General features: G+C 32.9%; 4 protein-coding genes across 4 annotated transcripts; 2 read left to right on the top strand and 2 right to left on the bottom strand.

Moving 5' to 3' along the window:
• Nucleotides 1-1357: 1357 nt before the first annotated feature.
• On the bottom strand, nucleotides 1358-2835 carry LOC125828636 (cytochrome b5-like). The gene is made up of 3 exons (XM_049507953.1): nucleotides 2702-2835; nucleotides 2279-2345; nucleotides 1358-1714 (listed from the first exon to the last, which is right to left on the bottom strand). The coding sequence occupies exons 1-3, from the start codon at nucleotides 2789-2791 to the stop codon at nucleotides 1443-1445; spliced, it is 429 nt and encodes a 142-aa protein (XP_049363910.1). The 5' UTR covers nucleotides 2792-2835; the 3' UTR covers nucleotides 1358-1442.
• Nucleotides 2836-3873: 1038 nt separating this feature from the next.
• On the top strand, nucleotides 3874-6537 carry LOC125828684 (60S ribosomal protein L13a-4). The gene is made up of 4 exons (XM_049508019.1): nucleotides 3874-4229; nucleotides 5769-5885; nucleotides 5966-6053; nucleotides 6203-6537. The coding sequence occupies exons 1-4, from the start codon at nucleotides 3958-3960 to the stop codon at nucleotides 6344-6346; spliced, it is 621 nt and encodes a 206-aa protein (XP_049363976.1). The 5' UTR covers nucleotides 3874-3957; the 3' UTR covers nucleotides 6347-6537.
• Nucleotides 6538-16120: 9583 nt separating this feature from the next.
• LOC125828637 (probable pectinesterase 29) lies at nucleotides 16121-19685 on the top strand. Its single transcript, XM_049507954.1, has 5 exons — nucleotides 16121-16360; nucleotides 17273-17432; nucleotides 17981-18193; nucleotides 18841-19085; nucleotides 19479-19685. The coding sequence occupies exons 1-5, from the start codon at nucleotides 16134-16136 to the stop codon at nucleotides 19648-19650; spliced, it is 1017 nt and encodes a 338-aa protein (XP_049363911.1). The 5' UTR covers nucleotides 16121-16133; the 3' UTR covers nucleotides 19651-19685.
• A 316-nt stretch (nucleotides 19686-20001) lies between these two features.
• Nucleotides 20002-20801, bottom strand: LOC125828689 (translation initiation factor IF-1, chloroplastic). The gene has a single exon (XM_049508025.1). It carries the CDS (start codon nucleotides 20719-20721, stop codon nucleotides 20263-20265), a length of 459 nt encoding a protein of 152 aa, XP_049363982.1. The 5' UTR covers nucleotides 20722-20801; the 3' UTR covers nucleotides 20002-20262.
• Between the last annotated feature and the right edge of the window lie 577 nt (nucleotides 20802-21378).

Raw genomic sequence — 21378 nt, 5'->3', positions numbered from 1 at the left:
ATTCCTAATCATATCTCTCCTAGTATGTCGACACATCCATTTGCACATCCTCATCTCTATTATGCTCATCTTTTGTACGTTGATATTCTTGACTGATCAACATTATGCCCCATACAACAAAGTAGGTCTAATCACCAACACTCTGTTTTACCTTTAAGCTAGCTTTAATTTGATGATATATTCCCATCACAAAATATCCCAGAGGCTAACCTCTATTTCATCCACTCTACTTCAATATAATGCGCAATATCTATATCATCAATCTCTTCGTCTTCTTGAATCATGAATCAAGATAAATTTATAAAAGATATGTTTAATTAAGATTATTTTGGTTGTGGACTTCATTAGGATCACAACAAATTTTATGTTAATTGTCAATCTGCTACAACCTTTGTCCTTTATTCAAAGTTGGATAACAACAAATAAGCAACTTATTTGATATTGAGATATAATTGTTATTATTGATTTATGAGTTTGGTTGAGATGCCCCCCACCACCCACCCCACCCACACATCACCTGCCCTCCCAATTATTTTTATTTTTACAAAAATGGTGTAAAATTGTTTATATTTTCAGTGGATAAGCTAACTACCAAAGGAATCTCTTTCATGATGTGAACATATTCCATTTATAGACACATTTAAGTGCAACTTTCTTGAAGTTTGCAATTGTTGCAACACATGCCAATATAATGCACAAATTAATTACATGTGCCTTCTTACAAGAGCTGTCATGCATATATATAGTGAGTATATACTACTTTAGATTGTGTTGTGAGGTGTGCATTTGGTCATAACCAATTAATGTTTTTATTTCCTCATTGAGAATATTAACCTTCCAATTTTTCTAAAATATTCGTTGTCTCAAATTATATGTTGTGATTTTAAAAAAAAATTATATATAATTTTAAAAGTTTAAGATAAGATTAGTTCTTCAAAACTACAAACAACTCAATGTAGTAAATATTGAAGGTAAAAATAATTAAAATCTTTTTCTAATTAATATTTTTTCAAGAATTGTGTAAAACATAAAAGAAAAAATACGACAAATAATATGAGACGAATGAAGTAGTTTTCTAAGGTGAAAAATGATTGTCCATTAATTAATTTGGCCCCTCTTCACATAGAGTGTTATTGGTCATTCTACTCATGTGATGATCATAGTGATTATTTCTTGGGACTCTTGTTGTCATACTTTGTGTTTTGGGGCGACTTGGAAAGGATTTTAATTTCCTCTATCTAACATCAAACAAATCAAGAATGGAGATTAAAGTTAATTTAGATATTATAATTTTTTTTAAAAATGAATCTTGAATCTGACCTCATAACATTAAGATTGTTCAGAACGTACGAATCAATTATTTTGATGGACCTTCAACTCATCAAATGACACAAATATGAAAGTGAAATACCAAACACACTTAAAAAAAATTCCCTATACTTTCAATACAAGAACTTAAATAAAGTACTTCCCAACAACAAGATTACAATTGGCACCAAAAATTGAAGAAGTTTTACATTATTTTGCCTGGATGACTTGCCTTGATAATAATCAATTTTTTTATGCTTTTCAAGAAAATTTGTTGATGAAGTGGTGTCCAAAGTGGCACTAATTTTTGTAGAAGGATCAATTTCTCCCACATAGAATTCATCTAGCATCAATCTTGCTGCACTCCCATGTCCTGCTTCTTCAAACTCTTCACTTGCATCCTTACCTATAAAAATTAATCTCCATATGAAATCTTAGATGGAAGCATAATTTGAAGTTTATGAGGTCATATAATTGACTTTGAATTAATATATGTATGATAGTAACTGAGTTTATAATAGAATATTTTAATAAATTTCTTAATACATATACAAGATGTAGACAAAAGTTATTGAATTTCCGTAAACACACATGTCATATTGTGAATCCGGGGGGATTACCCTTTATCAAATACAAAAAGTAACGAAGGTGTACGAAGGTAGATTCAAGCTAAGTTTTTGCTCGTAAGTGTAATGATGTAAGTTTGCTCGACTGTTAGACTGACTGATCACGAACAAAGATGAAAGTTGGTCATTGTGGACTTTTAATCCAAACTATTGTGTGTCTATTAGGAGCTTTATACAATCTAAGATTTATTGGTGGAAATTAATCCACACTCAAATCTGACTTCGGAACTTTTGATTAAAAATATATGAATACTTAGCGCTCTCCTATAACTGATAATTAAAACCAGTATACTTTTACAATGTTATTTATGTATATGGGGGGGGGGGGGGTTCCTTGGGTGTACCTGCTGCTGCCAACAAGACTTCTTCACCACCAGGATGATCATTTAGGAAGTTTGTCACATTGTATGCCTGCATATATTAAAATACTTTTTTTTAATGTAATTTCTGAATATAAATTTGTTTCAAAAACAAATTCTATGATCATATCATAATTTTGATCTATAACATGATCAGGGTTGACTTCCATAAATACAATAAGACATGTAATTCGAGATCATAAAAAAGCATAATTAAATTGAATCTAGCTAGTTCTCATTCGATCCAAGAGAAAATTCATGTAACATACCTGTCATGATGAATTTGGACCATTGAATTAGTTACTAATGTTTGCATTAGGACAATGTTGTTCTTTTTCAGAATTTACATAAACGCAAAATACTTTGTGTACCGTAGGAATAAAATATTGAAAGTTTTTCTATACATACCTTAGCATTTATGATAACCCAACAATCTTTAGGATTATTATGCAAAGAAACTTCATCATATGTTTTCAACACTAAATTATCAACTCCCATAACTCCTTTTCTTTTTCTTTATTCCCTCTATTTCTAAGTGTTATTTCATCAATCAATCAATATATAGAAACAACAACTCAAACTATGGCATAATTATTGTTCAAATAAACTAGTAATATTTTGTGTACATATATCCATTTATTTTAATGTTATGTCATATTCAAGTGATGATGATTATTTTGTCATAATGCATGGACCAGAAAAGGTGATGTGTAATTGGGTCAATAGAAAAAAACCAAATTTTGAAAATAATATTTATCCTAGGTATTTAGCTAAACTCATTATTGAGTATGTATATATATATATATATGGTACATTATTAGGTGGTTTGTATATCACTATCTTGTTAATGTATAATATGAAGTTTCATATGATAGTTTTAAGTTGATTCCGGGTTACTTTTAATGATGTTGAATAGTTTTTTAAATTATTATCTAACTAATATATAATAGGAAGTGTTTCACCTTTTAATACGAGACCTTCCGATGTGAATTAAATATAGTCGAGCTCTAAAGCGGATAACATACACCAAATGAGAAATCAAAAAAGAAAATGTAATGAATCATTAATTCGAACCCCAATTGCGGAGTCGTTGGTTAGAGAGGGTTCTACTTTTCAATGTGAGTCTTTCATATGGAAATTTAAATATAATCGAGTTCCAAAGCACAGGTCACTATCACTGAATGAGAAATCAAAAAAAAAAAATTATGATTCATTGATTCAAACCCCGACTACGGAATCATCTCTGTTAGAAAGCACTTTATCTTTCAATACGAGACTTTATGACGTGAATTTATATATAGTTGAATTCCAAAACAGGTAACAAACACCAGATGAGAAATCAAAAAAATAAAATTACGAGTCATTGATTTGAATTCCTTCCTATATATTCGAGTCGTCTTCGTTAGAAAATATTTTACTCAATTGTGAATTTATATAGTCGGACTCCAAAACGGGTAACAAACTCGGGATAAGAAACCAAAGAAATTGTATGACCCATGGGCCTTAAACAAAAAAAACCCAAACCACATAAAACTCATTCACGGCCCATTTAAATCCCCTAAAAAAACCCTAGCCTTCTTCTCCATTTCTTCACAAGCAGCAACCAAGGGTTAGCAGAGCACTGTGTGTCTGTGTGTTAGAGAGAGAAAGAGGAGAGAGAGAAAATGGTATCAGGTTCAGGAATCAGCGCAAGGAGGATAGTGGTGGATGCTCGCCACCATATGCTTGGAAGACTTTCTTCAATTTTGGCGAAAGAGCTTCTCAATGGACAGAGAGTTGTTGTTGTTAGATGTGAAGAGATTTGCCTTTCCGGTGGACTTGTTCGCCAGAAAATGAAGTATCTTAGATTTCTTCGTAAGAGAATGAATACAAAGCCATCTCATGGTCCTATCCATTTTCGTGCTCCTTCTAAGATCCTTTGGCGTACAATCCGTGGGTATGATATGTTCATTCCAGCCTTCATTTTTTGTTGTTTGTTGTTTTGATTTAGTTGTTGAAGTATGTGTTTTTTTTTAGTTTTATAATGATTTGTATGATACCGATTGTTAGTGTAATGTTGAATGATCTGTTGCATTTGAGAATGTTGAATTTATGTTAAAGGTGTGAATTTGATTATTAGTGTGAAGCTGTTGGTGCGAAAAAGAAGCTTAATAGATGCTGTGCATTCACTTAGTTGTTATGCAAGAACAATTCAGGGGAATGTTGATGTATCTCTTGTGTTTGATGCTCGATAACCTTATTTATGTTAAAAGCTGTGATTTTGATTATTAGTGTGAAGCTGTTGGTGCCAAAAAGAAGCATAATAGATACGGTGCATTCACTTGGTTGTTATGCAAGAACAATCAGGGGAATGTTGATGTATCTCTTGTGTTCGATGTTCGAGAACCTTATTTATGTTAAAAGGTGTGATTTTGATGAGTAGCATGAACCTGTTAGTGCCAAAAAGAAGCATAGAAGATACTGTGCACACCTGGTTGTTAGGAAATATCATTTCGGGGAACACATTGAAGTATCCTTCATGTCCCTTGTGTCCCTCGTGTTTGAGAACGTTGAATTTATGTTAAAAGGTATGATTTTTATCATTAGCATGAAGCTCTTGGTGAAAGAACACTTTAGGGGAATGTTGAAGTATCTATATTTTGATTATTAGCGTGAAGCTGGGGATGCCAAAAAGAAGCATAATAGATATTAGGCATTCATCCAGCTAGTTTGGAATAAAGGCATAGCTGTTGCAGTTGTATATATATAATGCTATTTCAATAAGTATAAATTGTTTATGTTAGATACTGCCTTGACAAGAGCTACTGAGCTAGGTGCTGTGGATTTTCATTGGAATGGAGCAGGTGTCTACAGAAGCATAATATATGATGTTGGGGGCTCGCCTTATTGATCCATACTAGTTTTGAATTATGGCATAGCTGTTGTAGCTGTAGATCTATTTTTTACATGAATAGTGTAGTAGTACTGGACTAAATTAAAAGGGCTATCTTGCAGTAGTATGAAGAATGTTGCTGAATCTCTATTGGTGTTTTTGGGAATCAGTGCAAGTAGTTTTGGTAATCTTGTAAGAAGAACAAGTTTTGTTTAGGGGGACTGTTAATATGGTTTCCAGCATTTACTCAATGCATAATGAATATGCTATTACCATTTCCATGGTGCCGAGTTTCAAAACTCGTCAAGTAACACTTGTAGATAGGGCCTTACAAATTTGTTTAAATGTTGATAAAGATTTTTAACTTGTGGATTGGACCTGGATGAGCATTTACTGAAGGTGTGTTGCAATTACTATGTATACATGTCTAGGTGGTGCAATGTTTATTTCATATCATTTGTAATTGCAACACGCCTTTTGCTCACTCTCATATTCTCTTTCTGTTTTCCTGATTGATTGATGAGTGTTATGGCTGTGGTAGTTATTTCATATCCTTGCCATGTAACTGTTTTTGCCTAATTAAGTCTGTTTATTTCACCTTAGGATGATTCCCCACAAGACCAAACGTGGGGCAGCTGCACTTGCCCGCTTGAAGGTTTACGAGGGTGTCCCACCCCCATATGACAAGATTAAGAGGATGGTTATTCCCGATGCTCTAAAGTGAGTTGAAGCTGCAGATGTAGTTAAATTCTTAGTATCATTGTTCTTGTTACACTGACACTTTTGTATTTTGTTATCAGGGTATTGAGGCTCCAAGCAGGACACAAGTACTGTCTCTTGGGCAAGCTTTCATCAGAGGTTGGATGGAACCATTACGATACTATCAAGGTAAGTTTACTCATTCGGTCTAGCAACATGACGTGTTTTTAGTAAGATTTTACAGTGAGACAATCATAGTGTATAACATATGCTTAAAGTACGTGGATATGTTTCAAACAGTTGCTTACTTCTCTCCCTTGAAATCATGACTACAACAGGAACTCGAGAACAAGAGGAAGGAGAGAGCTCAGGTAGCATACGAGAGGAGAAAGCAGTTGGCAAAACTTAGAGTTAAGGCTGAGAAAGCTGCCGAGGAGAAGCTTGGACCTCAACTTGCCGTTATTGCTCCAATCAAGTATTGAATTGGGACATAGTTATTTCGAAGTACAATTTTGTTGAAGATCGATTATTCATCTTAATCTCGACCTTTTTCTTGGTTACATTGTCCTCTTGAGTGGTGTATTTTCAGTTAGCAGTGTTTGAGAAGACTCTCAGACTCTTTTATCCTTCATTGTTTTTGGTAATGAAATCGAATCTCATGCTTTTAGTGATACACACAGATGTTATCTCCTCTAGTACCACCTTCTCTGTTCCGCCACTCCTTGGGTGAGGCCTTCTGTTTTATGAACACTTCACCGTTGAATGATTCACTTTCACAGAACGACTTTCAATAAGGACGTTAAGATTATTTTTTAAAAAAAGAGGAATTTTGTAAACGTTAAGCTATTCGATAACAGAGGATTTTTTAAAAAAAGTTAAAGATTGACTCTGAGTAGATCCTTACAAGAGTGATTTGTTTAACATCTAAGAATTATTTTTGAAAATCATAGTCATATAATGTAAGGGGTTAAGGTGACATTATTCATACTTTTTACAACAAATACTAACAATCTATATTAGTTTTTAAATTGTTGCTTATGATTTTAAACTGAAAAGGATTAGAGAAGGAATATGCTCAAATTAAGAGTGTTTGGTACGAAGGAAAATGTTTTCCTAAAATTGTTATTTTTGGAAAATAAGTTGGTTTTTAACTTATTTTTGTTGGTGAGTGAAATATTTTCTGGAGTGTGGTTGGTGAATGAAAAATATCTTTTATTTTTTGCTAGAAAATAAAATATACTTTTTAGAAAATAGTTTTTGACCTGAAAATCAACCCGATAATCGATCTGCCACCTGATCCAAGACCCGACCCCAACACTCAACCCAAAATCTGACCTCTAATTTTAACTCGAGATCCGATCTCGACTCAATGTAATGACCCGGAAAATCATTTTTGGGAAATTCTGAACTATTCGTTTAACTTTAGTTAATTAGTTGATGGGTAATTATAGATAATTAACTTAATTGATAGTTAGTGGGCTAAAGTGATAATTTATTTAAGACCTTATACTATTTGACCCATATTTAAAACATAATTAATAAAAATTAAGGTTCCTAGGTTGAGTCATAAACTCAAAAATGACCGCGACACTAGTAGCAGAGAAAGTTGACGGCGGCTTCAGGTGAATGTTTCTTAATTTCGTTTCAGTAACTTTAAGAAGTTTGAATTAATGAATCATTAGATGCGGTGGGTAGTATCCTTGTTATCATTATTATATTATAATTGAAATTGACAGAGAATTAAAAAGTGAGAAAGTTGTCATTGTAGACATGAAAAATATTCTTTTTTTATAAAAAGGGAGGAAGGTAATGAAATTGTAATGATGGGGAGTGATTATGTATATATATAAATTGAGGCTAACATCAAAAGCAATTATGTAAAAAAATAAATAAATAAATAATTAGAAGGTATGTTAGATGACAGTTTTGGATTTGTTTAAGAGCTATATACTATAGGATTTTGTGGTGGTTACTTTAATATTTAATTGTATTATAAAGATTTATGTATACTAAGGGAGTAGATATTTTATAATTTTAAGAAATACATGGCAGATTCGTTCATTTTACTTGTGATCTTTTTCTAATAAATTATAGTACACTGCTTATTTAATGGGTTAAAGCTAGGATCTGGAAATCTCCATGCTTAATGTCCGTATGTTTTCAAGGCAATGGTCCAACAATTTTGCTCCTATAATTTGTTTACATGTTATAAATTTGGGGTCTATGATATGAGTAATATAGTTTTAATAAAATTTCAGTTATGTCCTTGTGGGCATAGATTCAACTTTGAAGTGAATTTTGGGATCATAGTAATGGGTGTTGTTAGTTTCGAAATCTTATAGTGATTATTAATGTGAATAGATTGCTTTGAGTTGGAAGTACAACGAAAGGGAAGACTCAAGTCCCGGAGTGATTGTTCTACTATTTGAGGCAAGTAGATTTTTAAACCCTTGTTAAGCGTATAGAATTCGTGTATTTCCTTGTGGTATATGGTTGAGAGTAATGTGATCAATTGTTTTTGTGATGTGTTGAGAATTGTTTGAAAGGCTTGTTAAATCATTGTTGATGTTGTATCCTGATTGTCTTGTTGTGAATTATGCAATGTTATGAAAATGGTCATCTCCTCATTATTTGTGTGAACATGTCATTTGCATTGTTCTGAGACATGGTTCTGACAAGTGTTATGTGCATTGAGAAAGAATAAGAAAATAAAGAGGATGTACCATTTCGAGGGACGTATCGCGCGCCGCGATGGATACTATATTTCGAGGGACGTGTCGCGCGCCGCGACGGATACTATATTTCGAGGGACGTATCGTGCGCCGCGATGGTTACTATTATCGAGGGTCGTATCACACGCCGCGATGGATGCATGGACAGATATGTCCCCCATGGGTCCCGGACTGAGAGACAGCGGGTGTGTATCATTAGGTCAGACATGCATCACTATACTTGACATTGCATTTCATTGCATTGCACTTCTTTATTATTGGTGAACTTGATCTTGTGTGTTGCTGATCTTGTGAGTGTCTTTCTATGGAACTTGTGACTGATAAATTATTGAGCTTGTTGTTGAAGATATGCAATTGTTAGAGTGTTGCTGTTGAGGATATGAAACTATTGTTGTTGTTGAGGATATGAAATTGTTAGAGTGTTGTGTTGAGCTATGTGCTTTGTAAACTTTGAACTGTTAGGTTGGGCTGGTTTTATACAGATTGTAGTTGTGAAGGTTCGGTTGGGTGTAAGGAGTACTCGTATTCTATCCCCTTAGCTCGTGTTTAGAGGTTTACTTGTTGAGTACCGTGTGGTTTGGTACTCACCCCTTGCTTCTACAAATTTTTGTAGGTTACGAGCCTGGATTTTTGTGGTACTTGTTATTCTCTTCTTTTTCGAGGCTTCTGGGAGATTTGTAAGGTAGTTGTTTGTCTTCTCAGCGATCCTTCTTACTCCTGTTTATGATCTTGTTCTACTCTAGAAACAATGTCATATGAGACTTGTATTTTTCTTTTGATTCAATTGTAATACTTTAAAGGCTTGTGCACGTGACAACCAGATTTTAGGGGTATTTTTGAGTTAATTATGAAATTTCCGCATATTATTGTAATGGGTGAGTGTTAGGCTGACTTGTCTTGGTGGGATAAGACGAGTGCCATCACGTTCATTTTTGGGTCGTGACAAAATGGTATCAGAGCCCCAGGTTCATAGGTCTCACGTGTGTACAAGCTGAGTCTAAGTAGAATCTCGAGGATCGGTACGGAGACGTCTGTACTTATCTTCGAGAGGCTATAATGACTTTTAAGAAAAATCCTCACTTCTTGGATCTCTATCGTGCGTACTTGGTCCGGTTTTGATTCTTATCGCTTCACTCCATTCAGTCTTACTTATAGTGATTACTCGTGCGTAGTTCCTCATGTGGGTAGTTGGGGTGTTGTGTATGGCTTGGAGTCTAGATTTGGTTTGGAAGTGATAATGTTATTGAAATGAGGCTTGGTCAGACTAAGAATGTTCAGCAATTTGAGGGGGTTGGGTAAGGTTAGTTACCCCAGTAAAGAGAATAGTACTTATGTGGTCTATACGATATTTAAAGTGGTTTAACAATTGGAAGTGAAGTGATTAAAATGATGGCTAGATAATGGACATGTATCATTGGAAACTACAATTAGTGAAGTTGTCATAACAGGTATTAGTTACTTAGCGAATGATGAGAATGATGTTGCACCAATTGAGGTTAGAATCTCTTTTGTGGTTTCATAGATTGAGTGTATACCAAAGAAGGTCATGATACGACTATTACAATGGTGCCAATTCTTATTTTTAGAGTTATGGAATGTGTTACTCTTGTTATAGACCTGATCTACGAAAGAATGCATATCGCTTGGGATAGAGATAGAACGAATTTGATAATGTTTTGCAGTTATTCAATTGATAGAAATGTGTGAGTTATTTGGGTATAATCTTTTCGATAGGTATAATGTGTTATAGTAGTAGATCCAACAGACTTTCACGATGTGGTACTAGTGGTACATGGAAACGGATATGTCAATTGTCAAGTGCGAATACTAACTACTTAAATAGTTATCAGTTGTATCATATGCTCGTATAATGAGATTCGGTATTGCATTTACATTTGAGAAACCAATTAGGTTGTTCATGTGGATGGATGGGTTAAGCATTATTTATAAGAAAGCTTTTAGTGGTGGATCTTTGGTATGATATTGATGTGTTTAGGTTGTGAAATGTATCTTGAGGATTTTAGATGAGTGTTAATTTAACCGTAAGCTCCTTGGAAGTGGATCGACGTTAGGATGACAAGCTTATAGGTAAAGGAAGTCTCAACGAGTATACTTGTGTGAACGTAATTGACAATTTTAGTAAGAAAGTGCGTATAAAAATTGGGTTCAAAGATACGTGATTTCACCCGTTTTGCTCTGATTATGGTAATATATAGTGTCACAAGATCATCAAATTGATTAAAAACTATTAGATAAAACTTGAGAAATAAGTGTATGGACGTTCATCTCGAGTATGATGATTAGTTCTTTTGTGGTTTTGAGTTTGATAATGAGTATGGTAGGATTTTTAGCGAAAGATATGATAAGGTAAATGGAAAGGCGATCAATGATAAACTAAGATACGTAAATTCATAAAAATCTTCAAGGTATGAGCTAATGTTAATAGTTAAAGGGATTAAGTTACACAGTTGGATTCAAAATTCAAGTTTTCATGGTGAGTTTAGGTTCATGTTAGTGTATTTTTCAAGGTGTGGATTGGTAAGGTAAGAAATGATCGATCGCATTGAATATTGAGCATTTGGAAGGACTGGTATATGCTTTGAGTCATAAAGTGTGTTGTTTTGATTTTCAAAGGACCTAAGGAAGGGTTTCATTCAAAGTTTTTATTTAGAGGATAAGGTAAAAGCGTCAAGGGTTGTTGGCCAAAGAATAAGATTGGTGAGCGAGTCAACAAAAAGAACAAGAGTCTGGTGTATTGAAGGGTTTAAGATATTTAGAATTTTGTGTCATGGGAAGAATTTAAGAAAAGTGAAGGAATAAGACTTCCCGTATAAGCCCTTGATCTGTAGTTGAAGTATTTATTGATTTTTACCAATGAGTTTAGATATGACTGTGAGATGTGAACTAGTTCGGTACAGACTTACTAAGAGTTTATCAATGACTTTAATGAAGATCGAGTTGTGGTTTGGGTGACAAACAATGACGTGTGAAAGATTCTAAGTGGTTATGTTGAGCTAGATTGTTCAAATTATGATAGGTTACTTATTGATGTTCAACGGTGTGGACCTACAGTCCTATATGATTAATGAGGATTTCGAGGGGATTGAAACTACTTTGTCGTGGGACGATATAGATTGTTTTATGTGTTACATAGGTATTTGATGGTGAGTAGAGGTTATGAGCTTATAGTATATACAATTATTGGAGTGACCAAAAGTATTTCTTTAAGTGTTTGTATGAGGTATATAATGGTTTTGAATGTTAGTGAAAATTTAGGATCTGAAAGATTACGTGGAGTTGACATTGTAGGTGATTCAATAACTTTATATTGATGGGAAAGTACTTTTAGATTTGAAATTAGTGCTATCAGCCTTGGGTGGGACCCGTATCTATCATAAATTACTTATTTGAAAAGAGAGAGCACCATAGTTTGAAAATTTTAGAGGCTACAATATGTTTGCTAAAGAGACTTTCATACTAATGACAGTTTGAGAGTAATGTAAGTGGTTGATGTGGTTAGGTTGTTTGTTATTATTGGGGATGTAGGCTTCAGTGGAGTCAGGTGAAGAGTATGTGAGGCCTGATAAATCAAATATGGGTACGATCTTAATGGGAGCCAGACTGGTGATTGTGGGTAGCTAGAAAATCAAAGAGATGGAGTCAACTGAATGGAAATAATGATATGGACACTATGAAAAAAAAAAGTATCTTGTGTTATTTAACCTTGGTTCTGTACATTCTTATGTGACCATCTATTTAATTTCGGACATGATCTGGAGTATGATTCATTGCATATGTCTACGTGTATTTCTACATCTATGGGTAAATCCCTAGTGGTGGATCGGATGTACCGATCCTCTATTGTCTTCTTGATAGGGTAGGATCATTGGGCACAATTGGTCATTTCAGTTGTGATAGATTTGATGTTGTTTTGGATAGTGGAAGTATACCAGTAGTTCTACGCACACACTATTGCTTATGAGAACTTATATAAGAGCTATGAAAGTTACAATTGTCTAAGAGTACCGTTAAAGGTTCTGCATGTTGAAGGGTATCGCTTGCTGGGTGAGTGCTTAATCTTGTTCTTCTTTGGATTAGATATGTTTGATTCTCCCTTGATGGGTACCCGATGTCTAAAGATCAAATTTTTATAACTTAAGTTTGTGAAAAGTTTGTGTTGTGAAAAGGGAATCGTGATAAGATATGTGATGGTATGTGCATTATGAGTGTCTGGTGGTTGATTCAGGCTCACTTCTGGTTGTAGTCAGTATTGATTCAGAAGGTTTTCTTGGTTATGTGAGAAAAGATTCATCATGATAGTTGTGTTATGGTCCAGAGGGTTTCAGTTTAGATTTGGTTCATAGATTAGTCTGTGGGTTGATAATCACTCTTGATTTGTAGATCTTCCAAAGTTTGATTCGTAAGTTTAGCTCTTAATAGTTGATCTTGATGGAATAGTTTTAACGATGAGCTCACTTGGAGGGATGAACACTGACTCTAGGAGATCATAACTTAGAATTTTGCTAACATTGGTTATTCTTCCTTCTACTTCCTTATGTTCGAGGACGAACATAGTTTTTAGTGGTGGATAATGTAATGACCCGGAAAATCATTTTTGGGAAATTCTGAACTATTCGTTTAACTTTAGTTAATTAGTTGATGGGTAATTATAGATAATTAACTTAATTGATAGTTAGTGGGCTAAAGTGATAATTTATTTAAGACCTTATACTATTTGACCCATATTTAAAACATAATTAATAAAAATTAAGGTTCCTAGGTTGAGTCATAAACTCAAAAACGACCGCGACACTAGTAGCAGAGAAAGTTGACGGCGGCTTCAGGTGAATGTTTCTTAATTTCGTTTCAGTAACTTTAAGAAGTTTGAATTAATGAATCATTAGATGCGGTGGGTAGTATCCTTGTTATCATTATTATATTATAATTGAAATTGACAGAGAATTAAAAAGTGAGAAAGTTGTCATTGTAGACATGAAAAATATTCTTTTTTATAAAAAGGGAGGAAGGTAATGAAATTGTAATGATGGGGAGTGATTATGTATATATATAAATTGAGGCTAACATCAAAAACAATTATGTAAAAAAATAAATAAATAAATAATTAGAAGGTATGTTAGATGACAGTTTTGGATTTGTTTAAGAGCTATATACTATAGGATTTTGTGGTGGTTACTTTAATATTTAATTGTATTATAAAGATTTATGTATACTAAGGGAGTAGATATTTTATAATTTTAAGAAATACATGGCAGATTCGTTCATTTTACTTGTGATCTTTTTCTAATAAATTATAGTACACTGCTTATTTAATGGGTTAAAGCTAGGATCTGGAAATCTCCATGCTTAATGTCCGTATGTTTTCAAGGCAATGGTCCAACAATTTTGCTCCTATAATTTGTTTACATGTTATAAATTTGGGGTCTATGATATGAGTAATATAGTTTTAATAAAATTTCAGTTATGTCCTTGTGGGCATAGATTCAACTTTGAAGTGAATTTTGGGATCATAGTAATGGGTGCTGTTAGTTTCGAAATCTTATAGTGATTATTAATGTGAATAGATTGCTTTGAGTTGGAAGTACAACGAAAGGGAAGACTCAAGTCCCGGAGTGATTGTTCTACTATTTGAGGCAAGTGGATTTTTAAACCCTTGTTAAGCGTATAGAATTCGTGTATTTCCTTGTGGTATATGGTTGAGAGTAATGTGATCAATTGTTTTTGTGATGTGTTGAGAATTGTTTGAAAGGCTTGTTAAATCATTGTTGATGTTGTATCCTGATTGTCTTGTTGTGAATTATGCAATGTTATGAAAATAGTCATCTCCTCATTATTTGTGTGAACATGTCATTTGCATTGTTCTGAGACATGGTTCTGACAAGTGTTATGTGCATTGAGAAAGAATAAGAAAATAAAGAGGATGTACCATTTCGAGGGACGTATCGCGCGCCGCGATGGATACTATATTTCGAGGGACGTGTCGCGCGCCGCGACGGATACTATATTTCGAGGGACGTATCGTGCGCCGCGATGGTTACTATTATCGAGGGTCGTATCACGCGCCGCGATGGATGCATGGACAGATATGTCCCCCATGGGTCCCGGACTGAGAGACAGCGGGTGTGTATCATTAGGTCAGACATGCATCACTATACTTGACATTGCATTTCATTGCATTGCACTTCTTTATTATTGGTGAACTTGATCTTGTGTGTTGCTGATCTTGTGAGTGCCTTTCTATGGAACTTGTGACTGATAAATTATTGAGCTTGTTGTTGAAGATATGCAATTGTTAGAGTGTTGCTGTTGAGGATATGAAACTATTGTTGTTGTTGAGGATATGAAATTGTTAGAGTGTTGTGTTGAGCTATGTGCTTTGTAAACTTTGAACTGTTAGGTTGGGCTGGTTTTATACAGATTGTAGTTGTGAAGGTTCGGTTGGGTGTAAGGAGTACTCGTATTCTATCCCCTTAGCTCGTGTTTAGAGGTTTACTTGTTGAGTACCGTGTGGTTTGGTACTCACCCCTTGCTTCTACAAATTTTTGTAGGTTACGAGCCTGGATTTTTGTGGTACTTGTTATTCTCTTCTTTTTCGAGGCTTCTGGGAGATTTGTAAGGTAGTTGTTTGTCTTCTCAGCGATCCTTCTTACTCCTGTTTATGATCTTGTTCTACTCTAGAAACAATGTCATATGAGACTTGTATTTTTCTTTTGATTCAATTGTAATACTTTAAAGGCTTGTGCACGTGACAACCAGATTTTGGGGGTATTTTTGAGTTAATTATGAAATTTCCGCATATTATTGTAATGGGTGAGTGTTAGGCTGACTTGTCTTGGTGGGATAAGACGAGTGCCATCACGTTCATTTTTGGGTCGTGACACAATTTGAAACTTGAGAGTTGGTTCTCGAATCGAGGTTTAGAGTCGGGTCTCGAATTGAGAATCAGGAGTTGGATTTGGAAAACATTTTCCAAAATATTTAAATCTACCAAACATTGAAAAAATTGGAAAACATTTCCTTCCTACTAAAACCTTTCATTTTTTAAAAATTATTATTTCACGTAATTAATAGCCACATCAAACAATCCATACATAACATTAATCACAAACGATTAATGTTTCTCCATTTTCTTATATATATTTCCATCTTAATTATCAATCATAGATCAACCAGTGGAAATTCCAAGATTCTAAAAATGTCTAATTAATACTACTTGAGCAAAAAATATAATAATGAGAAAATGAAATAAAAATGGAAGTTAACATTTCAAAACAGATTTTGCAAATCATATCAATTATTTTCTTTCAGAAAAATTCTTTATTTGACAATATTTATTTATTTTCCCTTCCATTTATGTCTCTCTATATAAAATTGTATATATGTTATTCCTTCCCCCTTAATATAGAGTTGTATTAAATTGAGGGTTTCCATATATAATATAGTTATATTTTTTTTCTATACAACTCTTTAAAATAAAGTTGTAATAACTTTTAATCTTATACTTATCTTTTTCTTGAAAATGTCTTCTTTTTTCTTTAATTTTTTTATTTTTTTCCTAGGAATTATTGAACTTGGAAATGCAAAATTTCTTAGTGATTTTCAGTTTAATGAGCGAAAAAAGAATCCAACAGTGTATGTTGATCCATCTGGACATGGCAATTTTGCAACTATTCAATCAGCCATTGATTCTGTCCCTCAAAATAATCAATATTGGATCTGTATTCTCATCAAACCTGGACAATATAGGTATCATTTTAGTATCTTGGTTAATATGTTTTTTTTTGGATTTAAGTTATATATACTAACAGAAGACATATGAAAAAAAAAAACTTATCACTAAATAACAATATAGGTATTAGTTTAGTATCTTGGTTTTGGTTTATATAGTGTTTTATGGATTTAAGTTATGTATACTAACAGTAATTAAAAAATCAGCTATGAATTTTGTCGCTAGATAATAATATATCAATTTAGTATCTTGGTTTTGGTTTGTATATTGGTTTATAGATTTAACTTATATATATGGTGGCACTAAACAAAAAATTGAAATTAACTATGAACTTTATTGCTAAATAACAATATAGATATCAATTTAGTATCTTGCTTTACATATTCTTCGTAGGATTTAAGTTATATACGCTGACAATTAGCTATGAACTTTGTTGCTAAATAAAACAATGTAAGTATCAATTTAGTATATTGTTATATCTATATTTTTTTGGATTCAAGTTACAATTTTTTTTAATTGAAATCAGCTATGAACTTCGTTGCTAAATAGCTCATAGTTAATAGTTTTTAAATTATAATTCATTCCTTAATTATTACTAAACTGAATCAACAATGAATTTTACTGTTTAACTATACAGAATTTGTTCAGTATTGAAATAGAATGATTATACTAACAATGAAATTCAACCTATTTTTCTTGTTATAGATTTCGACTCTCTAAAAATATTACTACAATCGTATCAATCAATCTTTAAAAATACTATTTTTCAAGGATTCAACACGATCACGACATTTATATAGTTAGATTATACATGATGACATAATATATATATATATATATATATTGTTAGTTTATAAAATTTAAATTATTATTTTAGTAATATGCTATATTATTTTAATATGATTTTTTTGTGATATTATTGTGTGTAGGGAACAAGTGAAAATTCCTAGAGAGAAGCCATATATTTATCTAAAAGGAGATAGAAGTGGAGAAGTTATTGTAACTTGGGATGCTCATGGCTCAATTGCTACTGATGCTACTTTCACTACTGAAGCTCACAATACAATTGTGGAAAGTATCACATTTATAGTAAGTGAAATATAATTTTAATTATATAAAAAAAATTGTATGCCTCATTAGTTCGATCCTTATAATAATGAACTTGTAAAAATAGATTTGTTTATTCAAAAGAGATATCGTTGTTTTTGAACAAGTAAAAGTTATGTCTTGGTCCAATAACTAAACTCCTTTTACTATTACAAAAAGAGAATTTGTATATCTCGAATTTACTTAAATTGTGGAAATATTATAATTTCTTTCGTTTAATTGAAGAAAAGATAATTTTTACATCAACAAGTAAAGAAAAAAAGAAATTATTTAATTTTGTAGTTATGTTACACGGACTTTTCAAAATTATTGTTGGTGTACTCATGTCCGATCCTCAAAAATGCACCATTCACATTCGATAACATTTTTGAATAATTCGAGCTACATAAATTTACACTACTGTTTTTAATTCTTTTTGAAACAGACCAGTATACTAATTTTCTAATATGTTTTTTTAAGCTTTATTGTTGTAAATTATTGACAATAAAGTGGTTTGAATTTATTTATTTATTTAATTAATTAATTATCAGAATTCTTATAATTATCCTCCAAAAAGCAACAAAAATCCAAGGGTGGTGGCAGTGGCAGGCATGATTTCTGGTGACAAATGTGTATTTTACAAGTGTAAATTTCTTGGATTTCAAGACACATTATGGGATGTTGAAGGAAGACATTATTTCAAACTTTGTAACATTGAAGGAGCTGTTGATTTCATCTTTGGTAATGGGCAATCTATTTATGAGGTAAAACTCCCAAATCTTTCTATAATAGTGTCGTTTGTTCAGATAAATTTGACTGTTATAGTGAGTGAATGTTATAGAAATGTCTTATATTACAAGCAAATAAAAAGATAGCTCGGTGTATTTAAACAACTATATATAATATTAGGTACGAGTTACGTTTGGACGAATCCATGAAGTATCATAAATATTTAATTTGTGAACCTAGTAACTAAAATGATCTATGGATATGATGGCGAGTCGAGAACTTATAAGCTTCAAATTTTGCTTCCACCCAACTATGCACGTGGTATCTTACGTTCATGCAGGATCTACGAAAAGGCCGCACCCAAGCGGTCTAATGTTAGCAATCTATCCGGATACAAGCATTAGTGATCATATTTTCATGACTCAAACCCATTGTCATACGAACAAAAGTGGATCAAAGATTAGAAGTTTATGAATTCAACGACCTCAAGTTAATATATAACAATAACTAGTTCACAATCTAATATTTCTAAATATTTTATGCATTTCCTTATATAATATAGGGTCTAAACAAAAATTACCAAACTTTACCGTTGTTTTAAGAATCTCCTCCTATAAACTACACACTATATAGTATATCATTTTAAAATCTTCTTATTTTAATGTTGTGTATATATATGCAGAATTGTACAATATCAGTAAATGCAGGAGCTTTAGATGGATTAATAGGGTATATAACAGCACATGGAAGAGAAAACCCTAATGATACAAGTGGATTTGTGTTCAAGAATTGTAATGTTATTGGAAATGGACAAATTTTCTTGGGTAGACCATGGAGACAATATGCAAGAGTTTTATTCTATGATTCCTCTATGTCTAATGTCATCACTCCTCAAGGTTGGGATGTTGGAGTCTTTGGTGGCAAAGAGTAAGTTCTTTTCCCATTTAATCATCTGGTATTCAAAATTCACTTTCTCGACTAATTTACATTAGTGTCATGAGTTAGGGCGCTACTAAACGTACCGATTTAATCATCTGGTATTTGAAATTCACTTGCTCGACTAATTTACATTAGTGTCATGAGTTAGGGCTACTAAACGTATCGATTTAATCATCTGGTATTTGAAATTCACTTGTTCGATTAATTTACTTTAGTGTCATGAGATAGGGCTACTAAACATATTGATTTAATCATCTGGTATTTGAACTCACTCGCTCGACTATCTTACATTAGTGTCAAGGTCAATTAATTAATTAAGTTTCTTATGCATTAATTTTTGTGTTGATTTTAATTTCATTTTTTTGTTTGTTTATGATTTAGGAAACAATTAACATTTGCTGAGGAAAGATGCAAAGGAATGGGATCAAACACTTCAAAAAGAGTGTTATGGAAAGCAATTTTGAGCCAACATGAGTTACAACAATTAATTAGTCTATCTTTCATTGATGATGAGGATTGGATTACCAAACAACCCTTGAAAGTACTTCAATAATTTAATTTAATTATTAATCTTAGTTTTAATTATAAAAAATAAAAAAAAGTTAATTAGCTTAGCCTAGATTTTATTTTACATACCTATATATTAGTATGTGTTCTACATTCTAGCTATGATCATAATAAATATATTGGAACAAATTAACTTTGGATTTTATTAAGCTACTTTTTTCGCATACAATATGAAAATATTCAATTTCTATGTGCTTAGTTCTTGAATGAAATTATTATTACGTATATTTAGCAAATGATGAACCCCTTTGTGAAAATCATGTGTCCATCTCTAGTCCAAGATTCACAAACATGTTTATCGTTTCACATTATATTAAAACACAACTTGATCGATCTGCAGATAAATTCAAATTGGAATAAAACAATCAAGAAAATTGCCAAAAAGATGCACAAGTTTTGCTTTTTCCAGTCTTGGTTTACTATCACAACATAAATGTTAAAGAGCAAAAGGTAAAATGCCTATGAATATTCCAAGTATAAGAATATACATTCTAGGTTCTCTTCTCATAAGCAAGGATAGGAACATGTGAATGGTGGTTCATTAGCAAAGACGGTCACCGTTCGCTTACAAAATAGCCTTACACCACCACTGAGACTCCTACCCTTCTCGACCACCACGGAGTCTATAAATGATGCGTCCTTTACTGGAATCATAACGACTTACTTCGATTTTGACTCTGTCTCCAGGCAACAACCGTATGAAATTCTTTCGTATCTTCCCAGAAATGTATCCCAGTACCACATCTGCGTTATCCAATTTGACCCTAAACATGCCATTGGGGAGAGACTCGGTAATGGAACCTTCATGAGTCCATTTTTGTTCCTGCGAGAGACATTGAATGCTGGTAGTACGTCTGGAATTGGTGGAATTGTTCTTCTTCTTCGACTGTTGCTGTGTTTTAACCAAAAGTCCCTTGGCTTGTTTCATTAACTCTTCTTGCTTGCTGACAAACACAGAGCGCGGCAGTGCTAATGAGTTGGAGGTTTTACAGGACGTTGGAGATGGAGAACAAGCTGCCATTGCAGGAGCGGGATTCCACCATGACAAAGATGCCATTGTAATGAGAGCTAGTCTATGGTGCACGATCACGACTCAGCAACACAGCAATCTAAAATAGCCAAAACACAACACAGCCACATTAAGATGAGATGATTATGTATGAAAATACAAAATTAGGCAAACGAGTAACTTTCTTTAGTCTTTTTGAGTGATAAAGAAACTTAGAACAACACTACTTTGGCTTTTTCCTTGAGAAACTAAGTTAAAATATGACGACAATATGAATATAAGTCACAAATTAGACAAACGCTGAACTTCTCTAGACCTTCAAACTTCAAAGTGAACTGAAATTTTTTCACTTTCATCGCTTTGGCATTTTCTGAAACAAAATTTGAACAAGTTATCCATGGAACTGTAATAACAAAAATAATATGCCGATTCACCCTTCTATTCATTGCTACTAACATTCTATTAAAACCAAGGATAAAATCGGGAGTTAAATTACATTCTTTCTTTTTCCTCTTTTATTTCTGACTCAAATCATCTCCTTTTCTCCTCTTCTTCTTGTCCTTCTTCAAGTACCTTCAGATCTTCCCGTCAAATCCCAACTGCCATTACAGTTGGTAATCTACCACTCACAAACAAACTAAAAAGTTCTTCTTTTCTTCTATTCCTATTTCAGTCATATATACGTTTTCTTTTGGTTTCCTGCTT

The sequence above is a fragment of the Solanum verrucosum genome, unplaced genomic scaffold (genome assembly GCF_900185275.1).
Source record: "Solanum verrucosum unplaced genomic scaffold, falcon-dt-bn FXZP01000273.1, whole genome shotgun sequence".
NCBI classification, from domain to species: domain Eukaryota; kingdom Viridiplantae; phylum Streptophyta; class Magnoliopsida; order Solanales; family Solanaceae; genus Solanum; species Solanum verrucosum.
The sequence above is the reverse complement of the archived record's forward strand: the minus strand, read 5'-3'. Positions and strand labels throughout refer to the sequence as shown.